The sequence below is a fragment of the Mus caroli genome, chromosome 16 (genome assembly GCF_900094665.2).
Source record: "Mus caroli chromosome 16, CAROLI_EIJ_v1.1, whole genome shotgun sequence".
NCBI lineage: Eukaryota > Metazoa > Chordata > Mammalia > Rodentia > Muridae > Mus > Mus caroli.
Window position 1 is genome coordinate 26,333,793 of NC_034585.1, and position 16,422 is coordinate 26,350,214.

At 43.4% G+C, this 16,422-nt stretch overlaps 1 protein-coding gene across 1 annotated transcript in view; it reads right to left on the bottom strand.

The window, feature by feature from the left end:
* Positions 1 to 16,422, bottom strand: part of Atp13a5 (ATPase 13A5) — a 134,923-nt gene that overhangs the window by 38,252 nt on the left and 80,249 nt on the right. Inside the window, exons 16-21 of the mRNA XM_021184915.1 lie at positions 16,099 to 16,255; positions 12,191 to 12,308; positions 4,740 to 4,864; positions 3,702 to 3,862; positions 1,928 to 2,044; positions 496 to 575 (exon numbers count right to left, since the gene is read on the bottom strand). Of these exons, the coding sequence (XP_021040574.1) occupies positions 496 to 575; positions 1,928 to 2,044; positions 3,702 to 3,862; positions 4,740 to 4,864; positions 12,191 to 12,308; positions 16,099 to 16,255 (758 nt within the window). The remainder of the gene's footprint in view (positions 1 to 495; positions 576 to 1,927; positions 2,045 to 3,701; positions 3,863 to 4,739; positions 4,865 to 12,190; positions 12,309 to 16,098; positions 16,256 to 16,422) is intronic.

The window sequence follows — 16,422 nt, forward strand, 5'->3', positions numbered from 1 at the left end:
GCTTCTAATGATGAGAAGGCACCAAACTGTTCTAAGATTAGGAAATGAAAGATAGTAACACCATCCTTTCCTCCCCCTCCTCTTCCCTCCATCCCTCTACCCCAGTATTACTCTTGATTTCCCGCCTTACATATAGAAGTCAGTTGCAACGTTAGCCTCCTCCCTATGAAGGGACCCATTTCTCAGGGAGCCGAGACTGTCTTCCTCCTACTATCCGTGTCTCTATTCGAGCACATGCAAGGAGCTTAAGCATGTGAGGGAGGTGGTAGCAGAGCCACCCTGCTAACAACCATGCTCTAGTCCTGGCTCACACCACTTCACCTCCTTTCATAATTGCATCCTCAGTTCAGGATCTAAGGCTTACCTGAGGCACTTCTGGATACTTGATCCATAGAAACCTGAAACAACTAACAGGGCTACCCTCAGATGCCATGGGGCTGGCAGCTGTACTACCATGGAGAACCAACACGTGCTCCTTCCCTGCCCGTCACTTACTTTAATTTCTGAAACTCTTCCACCAGGCTTGACTTCTGCCCAGGAGACATTCTTGCAAAGATGGTTCCATTAACCAGAATCTAAAGAGGGGAGAAAAAAAACAAGATGAGGAAGGAGAATGTTTTAAAAATGAAAGTCCTGAAAAATCACTCCTGGTCACTGATTTAACACAGTGCGTGGCATTAGACCCAATGCCAGGAACAGGGATGAGGGATGTAATACTTTAATATTGAACTTTAAGTCCTCCATCATGACTCCATTACTCTTTTATAGACCCAATTACTTTGCTTCCTTTCCCCAAGAAGGTGTAACTTTTCATTAGCAGAGCAGCGAGGAGGAAGGAGGGGAGGTAGACTCAGAGGACAATCCTTTGAGAAATGCAGTTCATTTTACTATCTGTTGCCACAGACAGAGTGCAACAAATCAGATGTGAGAAGTAAGGGTCTGCTCCCAGAACTTGCTGTGCAAACCTTACTTGAGTGGCTTAACCTCTCTGAGGCTCAGATTCCCACCTTCACAATACGGACTGGAAGGAAAGCTGCCTCAAAGCCTTTAGGCCTCAAACTCTTCAGTCCCTGACTTACCAAGGGAGGTGAGGTGGCACAATATTTTAGACTCTGCTAACAGATCATTGCGACCCTCAGTGTGTACACCATGTGTCTCCACCACACTGACAGCGCAACCCTGTTCAGCACTATTTTAAAGCAGGACACACAGAGGACAAGATAACAAATGATTTTGAGAATGAACTGTGGTACATTTTGTTGCCCTTCTGATGTGATTTAAGGCTCCAAACAGCAGAGGAATGGAGCTCTGCCTGATGCAGGCTAGTGGCTTTCAGAGACACTAACATGCAGGTAGGGCTGATGTGTGGATCTACTCTGAGTTTCTGTCAGGGAAGAAAAGAATGGAAGGAGGGAGGGAAGAAGGAATAGAGAAAAGGAGGAAGGGAGGGAGGCTGAGCTTGGACTAGCCACAGGGTTGAGAGAATCTATCAGCACTGAAGTCTGAAGGGCCACAGTATGTTATGTGTAGCGTCTGGTGGATTTAGATAGGACCAGGAACTTCCTGCAAATTCCAGGTGTCTTCAGTGATGCACATTCTCTCTCTCTCTCTCTCTCTCTCTCTCTCTCTCTCTCTCTCTCTCTCTCTCTCTCTCTCTCTCTCCTCTCTCCTCTCTCTTTGGTTTTTCGAGACAAGGTTTCTCTGTGTAGCCCTGGCTGTCCTGGAACTCACTCTGTACACCAGGATGGCCTCGAACTCAGAAATTTGCCTGCCTCTGCCTCCCAAGTGCAGGGATTAAAGGTGTATGCTACTACTGCCTGACAACATTCTCAAACCCAAACCCTCCTCAGTGGCCCATACCCTTCCTAGCTCTGCGTTCCACTCTCTTGATGACCCAGACAAAGCACCACATTCAGTCAACACTTACTTGTGGCAGCATGCTGTAGAAATGGTGAAATAACACTTGGTATGACTTCCCACTCATTGCAAAATGGTAACCTTTCCCAGCAGGTACAGAGCTGTTTCCGATGTCAATGTAGGTGTCCTGAAATTAAAAGGCACTGTTCCTGCACGGGCTCGTAAAGCAGTGCTGGCTTCCCGGTGACACATGGAAGGGAGTGAATGTGCGTGGCACAAAGAAATGAGCATCAGCAAGGGTGGAAAGAGTTGTTTGCCCATGGAACCTCAACCTTAACAGGAAGAAGACAAGCAAAATGCCCTCTGATATTACAGAACTCTATGATGCTCTGACAGCTCACATCCTTTCCTGTGATTGTCTCTTCATAGCAGTGTGCCAACTAGGAGCCAGTGGGAAGGGCAGGAATATCTCTCTCCTTCCTCCTCATGCGCACTGTGTTTCCTAGGATCCTGTACCATTCATTGACTATTTCTTCACTTCAAGAAGGCATAGCTTGTTCTCAGCACCTAGCTAGCTCTTTTCCTCCAAAAGAAGGCTTTGACTTCTGTTGTGACCCTACTAAAACAGGGGTCCCCATCCATCATGGAGACCAGAGCCTCTTTCTCATCTATGTTCCCTGCACCATTATCAAGCATTCCCAGAACCCTCCCTGCCTGCCTCTTGTAGGCATCCCCCTCTGCTGAGCTCTCCCTCTTCCTGGCTGCCAGCTCAAGGGCTCAAGGGAACACATTTGATGGTGTCCAGTGGTTCTTCCCGTCAGTCACCTATGATGAGTGAGATTTATCAGCAGGCTTTACATTTCCATAGGACTGAATTTAAACAGTACTGAATTTGAATGAATTTGAGCACAGATAGCCTGCTTGTTAAATCAGTGAAGGCCCAGTGTTCTGTAATACTGTCTGTATACTTCAGTACTGTCTGAAGCAAGCAGGTTCACAGTGAAATGACCACTATGGAGCTGCAGAAGGCAAAGAAAGAACTGATGTCTTTTTTTTTTTTTCCTTTTTTACAAGACAGGGTTTCTCTGTGTAGCCCTGGCTGTCCTGGAACTCACTCTGTAGACCAGGCTGGCCTCGAACTCAGAGATCTGCCTGCCTCTGCCTCCTGAGTGCTGGGATTAAAGGCATGTACCACCATGCCCAGCTATCTGATGTCTTTTTTAATGTATGTAACTAGAGGTTGTACACAATTAACTCATATAGATGACCCGGGGCCACTCTGTATACTTGCCAGTCTCTAGGGTACACCAAAGTCCGGTGTCTGTGTAACAATGTGAAAGGCTGTTCAGCCTGAAACCAAGAAGCACTTCTATAGGCCTTTACATGCTCTGGAGTGACACGAAATGAAGTTTCAGGAGATCTCATTCCTAGTCTTGTATGGGGAAGCTTTCTCAGACAAGCAAAGAGGAAGCTTGCTTTCTGGAAAGCCCTACCCTTGCCAGCTTTCCAGCAAGGCACTGGGTAGTGTGGATGCCCATGAATTTGGGTGGAATCAGAGACGGTGCTCTGGTACCTGCTGCACAGCTTCTCATTTCCCTCCTATCCAGGGACTCTGACTCAGTTGCTGTGGCCTGCAGTCGGGCACTTGTAAAGGCCCCTAGGTGATGATAATTTGTGACTGGATCTGCAAGATGCCACTGAAAACCCTCTGCAGGGTGCCACGCTCAAAGACACAGCTGAGGGATTGTTACTACGATGGCTTCCAGGATGCAGATGGTTGCTCCATACCGGGGCTGTGTTCCACCAACCCAGACCCAGCCGGAGGTCTTTGAACATCTGCTCACCTTCTTTCCTGAGCCTGGCTCTTGGGTCCCCACCAGCTGCCAGGTCACAGAAGCAGGAACAAGGTCTCCTGGCTCATTAGCCTCGACAATGATGACCTGGCTGCCCACAGGAATCATTTCAGAATTTTTAGCAACAGTGATGGCAGTTTGAAGATTGTCACCTAGATGACAAAGAGACAGTCACTGAAACTAAGATGTCTCTCCATCTGTTTGTTGCTAGCCATTGAATGTGTTTTGTGATTTTTGTGTTGTTTTATAACTATTTATTTTTCCTCCTACCCAAGTGTATGCCTCTAGTGAGCAAACACCAAGCCAACATCTCTCCCACTGTGTGAATGAATAACCACGCATAAATGAATGAAGAAGTATACGAGCTCTTCATGACTAATGTTGAGATAACACATAGTGCTCAGTGGTGAACAAATGACACCAGGCTGAAGGCACAGTCCGTCCTTGGGATCAGTACTAAACACAAAAGCCTTGGGATTGGCACGTAACACAAGACAGAACACTGACAAGGTCACACTTAGGTTTGCTTACCGTGCACCATGCATGCGCACGTGCAAGTGTGTGTGTGTGTGTGTGTGTGTGTGTGTGTGTGTGTGTGTGTGTGTGTGTGTGTGTGTATCAGAGCTCCTTGATCTAGCCAGGCTGTCTAGACAGCAACCCCCCAGGATCTTTCAGTCTCCACCTCCCAGTGTAGAGATTACAGGAGTGTGCCACCTCAGTCAGTCTGCTTTTAACCTGGAAGCTGGCTATCTATCTGTACTCAGCTCTTAACAAGCAACAAGCCTGTTACTGACTGCATTATCTCCCCAGCCTATGTACAAAGAGTTCTCCTTGCATGATGCTGGATAGGACAATTGTTACTGGGAAGAGAAGATACAGTTGCTGCCTCAGAAAAGGCCATTCCTGCTTGGGGTGCTGCAAGGCGACCAGGCCACACAAAGCACTTGCTGTCTGCATCAGTCGCATGGCCTTGCTCACTTCACACTTCTCTTCTTTTTGTTAATTGCCGGACTCTGGAAGCACACATACCTGTAACCATCACGGTCCTGATGCGGGCCTCGCTCAGCTCCTTCAGCACTGGCCTTGTTTCCTTTTTCAAGCGATTCTCCATTATGAGAAGTCCCAGAAAGGCCAACTCAGACTCTACTTTCTCCCTTTGGGGTCGGGAGAAAATTGACATTTTAAGGTGTAGCACTGTGGCATGTCCATGGCTGATTGATTTCTTTCCCTTAGAACCTCTGTCTATGTTTTACTAATGGAATAGTGCACACCTTAAAAAGAAAGGAACTCAGGATATTATAATGAAAACCAGTTGTCTGGTGTCCATAGCATCCTTTGTTCCCCTAAAATAGTCACTTGCCATTATCAGCTACATTTAAAAATTCCATTTTTATCTTCCTGGTCTTATTTTTTAATTGTTAACTATGTAATTTTTTAATCTCCAAAGTCTTTCAGAATTTTTTCCTTGACTTTATATTTAAAATGCAAATCTGTTTGACAATCACTGGGTGCATTCTGCATGATGCCGTCATTATGTTCAGACGATTCCTATTATTAAATACTAAACAAACTGTATTTGATTTCTACATATGAAATGAATAAACATTTTCTTGCCAATTAGAACTGAAAACTCACTGGTTAATTCTGCTTACTGTGTATGTACATGAATGTGTGGACAGTACCTGTGTTCACATGTGTGTGGGTGACCGACCATATGTGCAAGTAGACACACATGTGTAGGCTCTGTCCACCATATATTTTCTTTGAAGATCCCTCACTGGAACTTGGGACTTGTCCATAAGTCTAAGCCAGTAATACTCAGAGATCTGTCTGGCTTTGCTCTTCAGTGTTGAGATAACAAACCAATATGACCTTTTATTGTGGTTGCTAAGGATTGAACTCAAGCCCTCATGCTTGTATGACAAGCATTTTATCCACTGTCTTTCTAGCCTCTTTGCTTGTTTTTGTTAGATCCATAAAGTGTTTTAAGTGCTTTATTGTAGTAAAACTGTTACACAAAACCTGGACATATTTAAAGTACACAATTATATAGGTTCAAACACAACTGTATAACCACACCATCACCAAAAGAACCACATCAATCACCCGGAAGGTTCCCCTGCTCCTGTTTCGTTCTTTTCTTTGTGATGAGAACATTTGAGATCCACTCTTCTAACACAGTGATAACTGGGCAACACACTGCAGTGAGTGAGAGGCAGTGTGCAGCAGAGCAGACCTCCAGAACTTATCCACCTTACAGATCTAAAACCTTCACCCCTTGACCCTTCCTCTCCTTCCAACCTAGGATAACTGCCACTTTACTCAATCTAGGAGTCTGTTTCAAATCCTTGGTGTAAGCAGGATCAGGTGGTATTTCTCTCCCTCTTCCTCTGCTGGGTTTATTTCCATTAGCATCCCATCTTCCACATTAGGACACATTGCCTCAGAGGGCAGGATTCCATCACCTACTCCTCTTTCCAAATCTTGCCTCAAGTTTATTTATAAAATTAGCACTGGGCATTGGCAATCTACAAGTATGTGTGTTTCCTTAGTCAATGATCTTTACATTGGCAGATAGAAGCCTTTTCTATGGGACCTTTATAGAGGCCAGGGTACCATTAGGAGCCTGTCTTAGTCAGGGTTTCTATTCCTGAAAAAAACATCATGACCAAGAAGCAAGTTAGGGAGGAAAGGGTTTATTAGGCTTACACTTCCACACTGCTGTTCGTCACCAAGGAAGTCAGGACCGGAACTCAAGCAGGTCAGAAAGCAGGAGCTGATGCAGAGGCCATGGAGGCATGTTTCTTACTAGCTTGCTTCCCCTGGCTTGCTCAGCCTGCTCTCTTAAAGAACCAAGACTACCAGCCCAGAGATGGCACCACCCACAAGGGGACCTTACTCCCCCACCTGATCACTAATTGAGAAAATGCCTTGCAGCTGGTTCTCGTGGAGGCATTTCCCCAACTGAAGCTCCTTTCTCTGTGATAACTCCAGCCTGTGTCAAATTGATACCAAACTAGCCAGTACAGAGCCCAGGCTGGAACTTTGGCCTCTCCCTTAGTTTGAACCTTGGGCTTTGTTTGACAGAGCCTGTGACCCTTGGCCACGTAGTCTCGAATCCACTTCCCAAGCATAGCAGCAAGCAATGACAGCAGGATTTTGTGGCTGGGGCCCTTTGGCATCTTGGGCTTAACCACCTTAGGCATCACAAGGGCCTTGATGGCCTCTGCATGCACACTCATCACCTTTGCATCATTTGTATGCATCTTCTTCAGGCTTTTCCTGTTGTGCTTGTTGGCAATATACATGTTGCTGAGGAACTTGGGGTTGACCCCATTGAGTCATTCATATCTTTGTGACTGAGGCTTCTTAATGCCATTTCTGTTTTTTTGGATAGGTTGTGTATGATGTGGTTCTTGGACTTGGCCATCTCTGCACAGTAACCTGTGGCTCCCTGGATTCCTTTGTCTTTAAAGGTTAAATTGTATCCTATAGCATATATATATATTTTTTTTTCTTTATTAATTCATTGACTGGGAGTTAGGCTTTTTCTAAATTGTGGTTATCATCAACAATTCTGGGAAGCATGTGGGATTTGTGGTGTCCTCCTGAAGTGCTGGCTTCAATTCCTTTATGTCCAAAAATAGGATTGGGAGATTGCTGGATCCTAAGTATGTTGTCTTTGTAACACATTTTAGAACCTTCACTCTGTTTTCCACAGCAGTTAAATAATTTCCCATTCCCATTAATAATGGGATAAATTTCGATTTCTCTACACCTTCATCAACACTTTAGTCAGCCATCCTCTTCCTCCTCCCCCACCTTTAGATTCACTAAGGTGTGAGTGTTTTAGCTGCATGTACATATGTGCACAACATGTGTGCGTGATTCCAGGGAACCCAGAAGATGGTGAGATGGGGTCAGATCACCCTGGCAGGAACTGTAGTTATAGTTGGCTATGAGCTGGTGTGCTAGGAACTGATTCTGCAAGGGCATCAAGAGCTCTTAGCCATTGAGCCATCTCTTCAGTCTCTTCTCAGCCATCTCACTAGGCAGACAATGATCTCATTGTGGTTTTGATTTTCATTTCATTTCACCATTGATTGGTTAAATTTCAATGCCCTTTTATGCACTTAATGCTATATGTGTATCAAGTGTCTTAGACAAGTGTTTCCTTTGACCATTTAAAAATCAGATTTACTGTTTTTATTGTAAAATTGTTCTCCTTATGAAGTTAAATATATTAATTTTTTTACTAAAGTAGGTTGCTAGAGACAGACATCGCTCATTCCTGTGCTCTTTGCTTACTGGTGGTTGCCATATTAACCTCTCTGCCTCCCATGCCAGCATAGCAGATAGAAGTTCTCTCCTCTTCTTTGCCTGCTACCAGGTATCTAAAATCCCTCTGAAACTGGGAACCAGAATAAAGTCTTCTGCTCCATCATTGTTTCTATAGGTATGGGCTCAGAGCAATGTAATGGTATCAATACAACATATACAAAGATCAACTGGAAATGGATCGGAAATGTCAACATAAGACTGAAAACGGAAACTCTAAGATGAAATTGCAAGGGGACATTCTCTTGAGATTGATCTTGACAACAATTTATGGATGTGACACCAAGCAATGAGCACAATGTCCAAAAATAAAGGAGTGTGTTTGTCTCTACTACAGCTCATCCCCTCAGTCAGGGTATCAGGCATGTGGGTGGGTCTCTTGCTGACACTACACCATCATCGATGGTACCCACTGCCTCACCCTTCAGTTCTCAGACTCTGATGAGGTCTTCCTGCCTCTTAGCTACTCACATCTTTCTTCAAATGCTTCTCCTCTGAGGACATCTTTGGCCTTTTTATGTAGAACATCAATGTGTAGCTTGAAAAGTTCTTCCCATCTAATTCATTCCTCCCCTCTAAGATATTTAAGAACCACCGATGAGACAATATATTATAGATTTATTTTATTTTCTATTTTTCCCAGATAAGATAGGAAATCTTGGGATCAAGGAATGGATTTTATTCATTTCTATAGCTTCTGAACATCTAACCCAGCCTGAAAATTAGTAGACATTTGATACACTAAGAATGGATTAGGGCTTAAGGAAGTTTTTCTTCAGTCATTTAATTTTGGGTGATTTTCTAAGATATTTCAAGAAACTTGGAATTTCCTCTGGTGACTCCAATTTTCAAGAAACTTATTTTCCTGACTGAAAAAAATTGCTAAATTTTATTCTGATAAAAATCAAAACAATATTACCTTACCCTGTTGAAGAATAACAGCTACACAATAAGAAGCATTTTGGATTCCTGATATCTCTTGGGAGAAACTTATAATGGATGGGAAGACAGCAGAGTTTGTGAATTTTGGGTACTTCTATTAATGTTTATTTCCCCACTGGCTCTTCAGTGAGAATACAGCTGTGCTTGTATGTGGCAGCTGAGGCTCTCCATGTTCTATCACTAGCTTTGTGAATTTTTGGTTCACTCATGACCTTAACACTTGTATTCAAATTCATGTCTGAAAAATTATAACATCCTATGTGTAATGAATCTTCTGCTTGCTCAGGAATAGCCAATGCCTTGTGTGTTAAATCTGAGGATGTTATTATATGTTTGAATGAGCTTTATGATTCTATTTCAAAGACAAAAATGACATGTCAGAAAAGCTCCTTGGAGTTGACCCACTCCTACAATTTATAGATGGGAAAACAGGTACCATGTAAGGTACCAATTATCTTTGTAAGACATAGGCTGCAGATAGTAATATGAGACCAAATACATTGGTACTCAAATACAACTGGTAAGAGCCAGCTATATAACTAAACATCTCTCAGTTTCCTGAACAGAAGGCCAGTGACTCGGGCTCTAAGATCAACAATTGATAAATGGGACTTCATGAAAGTGAAAAGTTTCTGTAAGGCAAAAGACACTGCCAATAGGATAAAATGGCAGCCTACAGATTGGGAAAAGATATCCACTAACCCTACACCTGACAAAGGCCAATATTCAAAATATATAAAGAACTTAAGAAGTGAGACTCTATCAACCTAAATAGCCCAATTAAAAAACTGGATGCAGAACTAAACAAAGAATTCTCAAAAGAGGAATCTCAAATGTCTAAGAAGCACTTAAAAAAAAGTTCAACATCCTTAGTCATCAGAAAAATGCAAATCAGAACAACCCTAAGATTCCACCTTATACCAATCAGAATAGCTAAGATCAAAAACTCAAGCGACAGCACATGCTGGCAAGGATATGGAGACAGGGAAACACTCCTCCATTGCTGGTGGGATTGCAAACTGGTACAACCACTCTGGAAATCAATCTCACAATTCCTTAGAAAGTTGGAAATACTTCTACCTGAAGACTCAGCTATACCATTTCTGGGCATATACCCAAAAGATGTTCCACCATACAAGGGCACGTGTTCCATTATGTTCCTAGCATAGCAGCTCTTTATTCATAAAAGCCAGAAACTGGAAGCAACCCAGATGTCCCACAACCAAAGAATGGATACAGAAAGTCAGGTTCATTTACATAATGCAATATTATTCAGCTGTTAATCAAAACAAGAACATCATGAATGAACTTTACAGGCAAATGAATGGAACTAGAAAACATCATCCTGAGTGAGGTAACTCAGACCCAAAAGGTCATGCATGGTATGTACTCACTGATAAGTGGATGTTAGCTAAAAAGTACAAGACACCCATGACCCAAAAGAAGCTAAACAGGAAGGAAGGCCCATGTGAGGAAACTTGAATCTCACTTAGAAGGGGGAATAAAATAGTATTAAGAGACAGAAGGAGGGAAGTGGGTAGGAGAGGGGATGGGGAGGGGAATGGGGCACAGATCAGGATGTGTGGGGGGAAAGACAGGAGAGATGGCCAGAGGGCCAGGAGAATGAATGGAAACCTGCAGCTGCTGGAGGTGCAAGTGAGTGGGGGGAATCTATAGGAGGCTCCCAGGAGTTAATATGGGTAACCTTAGCTCGAGTGCTTAAGAATGGAAACTGAAGAGGCCACCTCCTATAGCTAGGCATGACCCCCCAGTGGAGTGATAGGGTTACCAACCCACTCACAAAACTTTAGTCCCAAAATTTGTTCTGTCTAAAAGAAATGCAGGGACAAAAATTGAGCAGAGACTGAAAGAATGGCCAACCAATAACTGGCCCAACTTGAGACCAATCCCATGGGCAAGCACTAATCCCTGACACTATTAATGATACTCTGTTGTGCTTGCAGACAGGAGCCTAGCATAACTGTCCTCTGAGAGGCTCTACCTAGCAGCTGACAAAATCAGATTCAGATACCTACAGTCAAATATTAGATGGAAGTCAGGGACTCTTACAGAAGAGTTGGATGAAGAACTGAAGGCCCTGAAGGGGATAGGAACTCCACAGAAAGACAAACAGAGTCAACTAATCTGGATCCCTGGGAGCTCTCAGAGAATGAGCTACCAACCAAAGAGCATACATGGGTTGGACTGAGGCTCCCAGAGCATATGTAGCAGATGTGCAGCTCTGTCACCATGTGGGCCCTCCAACAACTGGACCAGGGGCTCTCCCTAAAGCTGTAGCCAGAATTTCCCAACAAAGCTGCCTTGTCTGCCCTCTATGAGAGAGGATGCACCTAATCCTGCAGAGATCTGATGTGCCAGAATGGGGAGATATCGGGGGACACACCCTCTCAAAAGAGAAGGGGAGGAAATTGGAGGAGGGGCTTTGTGAGGGGGGATCTAGAGGGAATAGCATTTTGGATGTTAACAAATAAACAAATAAAAATAAATAAAACAGACTCTGAAAAAGTAAAAGAAAAAAGAAATGGAAATCTCTGAATTAGAAATACAAATTTAATATATCAAATATAAGGACTATATGGGCTATCACTTATTTGGTTTTTCTGTTCTTTTAACATCTATCACTTAAAAGGAAATCCTAAAAGCTGGAAGAAAGCTGTGAATAGATTATTCTCTAAGGAGGGCAATTTATCCCTTTAATGTAATTAAAAATATTGAGTTTTACTTCTTATATGGAATTCAATTTGCACTCACTACCTCTCAGATTTGAGGGAAATGAAATACCCAGACCCGAAAAATTCCAGAAATAAAAGGGGATTCTGGAGACCTTCCAGATATGGTGCCTCCAAGCAAGTCTGCCTCATGCTGTTCAGAGGTGAGATGAGAATTCAGTTAGGAAGGGACAAAACCTAAGACTAAGATGAGCACTCTATAGACCAGGGCATTGGTTAGATGTGGGGTCTGGGAAGTCTCGGCTGCTATATTTGCTCTGTCACAAACAACCATGTGATCTGAGCAAGTCCTGCCCACAGCTGCCCATCTCCAAATCAGAGGACAGGATGAGATCAGTTCTCTGCCTCCAAGAACTCCCTGGTGATGTGAGCTGTCTGTCAGTCCATCCCCAGCGCTTTCTCCCTTCATGTACAAAGACCTTCCCTTAGTGCTGATTTTTAATTCCTTACCTTGCTAGATGGTCTATATCTGAAAGCCTCTCCATCTTTAGGGTTTTGTGGGCAAGAGCAATGACTCGGAAGCCTTGCACTGTGTAATTCCTCAGCTCCTGCGAGAAGTTCTTAGGCACTGTGAGAAGAGACAGGGGAGGTAAGTGTAAGATCACACAGGAATCTACCCGGCACCTATGCAACTATAAGATGTCTTCACTGTGCCTCATCATTCACTTCATAAAACTCGTTACCACAAGACAGACACAGGTCCCAGACAGCTTCATGTTACTCTGATGAGGAAGGAAAGATGCTAAATCTGCCCTGTTCATCAGCTGTGCTACACACCGATTCTATGTTAAAACCTAATCTCTAATGTGACTGTATTTTGAACATAGGCCTTTGGGAAGTAATTAATTCATGAAGGTGAGACTCCCATGAGTAGGATTAAGACAAAGGAAGGTATAAGAGATGGTCTGTCCTCACCAGGATACAGCAGCAAAGCAGGCAGCTATAAGCCAGGAAGCTAGTCCCGACCAGGAGCCAAATTATTTAGCATCATAAACTTGGACAGTTCAGCTTCCAAAACTATGAGAGATGGAGTCCTGTCATTCAAGCTTCCGCCCTCAGCCATTTTGATACGGCAGCTCCCTTAAGATGAATTTGACCACTGTCTAATACAATGATTGGATTCACTAAGGACAGACCTCAGGACTGTGTCTTCTCAAATGAACTCGGACAAATAGCCAATCTTGCAGATTAGGGTTGATAATGCTCAGGCTCCATGCAGTGCACTGCTTGCTTTCATCAATAAAGTTTTATTGTCAATAAAGTTTTAAGCTGCATTCACTCATTTGTTTATTATCCATAATTGCTTTGTGGACACAGTGGTAGAGTCAGTTAGCTGGTATAGATACTGTGTGGCCAGAGAGGCCTGAAACATGCATTGAGTGACTCTTTGCAGAAATATTTGCCGGTTCCTTGTGTTTACATTTGTGCATGTGCATATGTGTGCACACATGTATGTACAGATATGTGTGTGCATGTGTGTATACAGGAATGTGTGTACCACTGAATATGTATGGATGTCCTCTTTCCTCATTGCTTTGAGACATCATCTCTCCTTTGGTTTACTGCTGCATAGGCCAGTCTGGCCATCCTGCAAGCTACTGGTGATCCACCTGTCCCTGCCTCCCATCTCCAGGTAAGTGTCCACTGAAGTTACAGAGGCATAGAGAACACATCTAGCTTTAAAAAGTCAGTTCTGGAGATCCAAACTCGGGTTGTCAGGCTGATGCAGCCAGTGTTTTACCCACTGAGCCACATCCCTTGTTCACATCCTGCTTTACAAGGTTGGTGACCCAATGCAGCACTTACAGGTTTTGACGTGACTATGGTTTTGTATTTACAAAATCTTTTTGTCGTCTAATGTGCCTGTGTGAGAGCATCAGATGAGAGCTGAAGGTCAGCACATCACTGGCTGTGGTAGTGGAGGTGGTGAAGCAACTACATTCTATCTCCATTACCAACTCACGTTCTGACTTCAACCTGCTAAGTCTCTCTTTTGCACCTCAGTTTCCATTCACAACCTGAGCAATAGCTGACCCATACATTCCCACTCATCTCCTAGCCTACATTTATTTATAGGAGATGGAGGTCAACCATCAAAGGTCAAGATAACAGAAAGGTTTGGAGGCACCGTCATGAATGGCAGAGTAGAGGCTGGACCTTTCCTGACACGCCAGGGCAATAGGAAGAGTCTCATTAAGGGCTGCATAGTTACAAACAAGAGAGAACAGAAGCAAACATAGTCTATAAACTTGTTAGAGACACGATCAATGAGATTTATAAGGAAGATCAAAATCTGAAAGTGAGGTCTGTTTTGTCCATTCCTGGAATCAGACACATCCTGTGTATGCTAGGTAAGTCCTTCATCCTTGGCCTATAGAAGGGACACTTCTAAGGTTTAACTAAACAGACTCCAAATGTAGACATTAGAATAAACATTCATGAAATCCAGAATTCTACGCACAGTTGGTGGCTATCTGCAATCATAACAAGTAAATGAAAGCCAGGAGAAAAATGCCAGTTTAGTTCATATGAATTTGAGTGCACCAATTTTCTTATAAACATGGCCGTTGCTTAGATGTACATATGTTTATGAAAATATTAAATAACACAGCTCATCTCAGACTCTGGACCAGAAAGACAAAAATGAGTGGGAAAACCATCTAATATCATTGAATTTAATGTAATCACTTTTTTTTCTTAACTTATTTCTCTTTTTAAAATATTTCTAACCAAAATCAGACTACTCCATGAAATGGAATCTATACCCAACAATGCTTGAGACTAAACAGGCAATGAACCTATCAATAAAATGACTCCTAGTACATTCTGCTATTCCCATAGATCATTGCCTGGCTCAGCCATCACCACAGAAGCTTTCTACTGCAGTCGATGCAGACAAAGACGGAGACCCACAGCCAGGCACTGTGCAGAGAATTAGAGATCTCAGAACACTAAATGGGCTGTCTCCATCAAATCCCCCCCCCCCGCCCGGAACTCAGAGAGCCCTGCAAAAAAAACTAGGTGGTAAGAGTGTAAGAGCCAGAGAGGATGGATGACATCAAAGAAACAAGGCCTTTTAAACATAGCTAGACAAACATACATCTGAATCTACAGAGACTGAGGCAGCATGCTCAGGGCTTGCACAGGTCTGTCCCAGATGAGGTCCTAGAGCAGGGAGAAGAAGTGGACATAGACCCCCAACCCTAGCTTACAAACTATGTCCAACTGATAACCACTTGCAAATTAAAATTTAATTTTCTCTAAAGAAGTGTCACTAGGCAAATAAACTACTTGGAAGGATAGGTCAAATGCCAAGATATAGATGGAAAACAGAAAATGAATTCAACAGCATCCCTGAAGGTTCTCTGTCTCATAATGTGTCAAAAACTACATTACAGGTCCTTTGTCTATCTATTGTGGCTTCCAGTTTTATGTTTTTTTGAGATTCCTGTATATGCAAACACGTGTGTCTGCATCTATACGGGTTTCACGTGCTTTTTCTTTGGCTCTGTTTTCTTATTTGTTTCTTTGTTTCCTCCTATTCTGGCTTGTTCGGTTTTCTCTTCTTTCTGAGATGTCCGTTTGTTTCTAACAAGAGACAGAAAGTGTGTGGATCCAGACAGGAGTGAGGCGGTGAGGAGCTGGAAGTTGTTCAAAGAGAGGAAACCATAATTAGAGATAGTGCTTTAAAGTCATCAATTTTCAATAAAAGAAAGACTTTAATTTAAAAACTTCCCCTGGGACGGGGAGATTACTCAGTGGATACAAGATTCCAAGCTTGAAGACCTGAGTGTCAGGTCTGGAACCTACATGGTAAAAGGAGAGATATGAGTCCCACACGTTTTTTGTGGTCCCTACAGTCACACACATACACACAGAAACACACACACACATACACACACACACAATTTCCTTTCCATTGCTTTGTCTCAGTTCCTAAGAGCAGAGTCAGTCTTGCCTCAAGCTGATAGGAAACCCTGTTCTACCTCACCCTAGGTTTTCTCTCAGAGTTCCTTATTCTTACCTTCCCCATCTAGTCCATGCACCCCTGCAGTTTTGCTCTACATATTCTGCCCTGATGCCCCACTGTGGCTGTACCTTCTGTCTATATGACATCTAGATGTTTACTATGTCTATGTCTATACATTCCAGTCTCCCCATCTGCCTCACAGGATCTCCCATGCCACTGTCACTCACACAAATCGACCTGTTCTCTTCACTAGCTGTGGTAGTTTATGTCTTCATGTGCTTTGTTATGGTGATGCAGAAGTTTGCTTTCTGTGCTTGGCCTTTAAAAGGGTTTTACCTCTTGAAAGAGGAAAAAACAAACAAACAAACAAACAAGAAAATGTCAGTACCCGTTTCAGAGTGGCAGAATCTGGCCACCATTTCTGGGGCTCCCTTCATGTAGACGTGGAGGTGAAGGTCACCAGCCAGCCGAGCAATCACAGACATCCTTTGCAGGCCTGAGGAAAATGGAAACTGGCGCAAGATGGTGATGCTGTCCACAGGACTCTGCAAGGACATCAAAGGCAGGAGACTGAAAAGCCTACAAGCAGTACAGATGCATGCACACTAGACAAAGGGCTCATACCCTCCAAAGTGCCCAGCCACATCATGGCAAATTATATTCACCACGATGCTTACCTTTTTCTGGCCTACTCAAGGGTGACTCCCTTGAT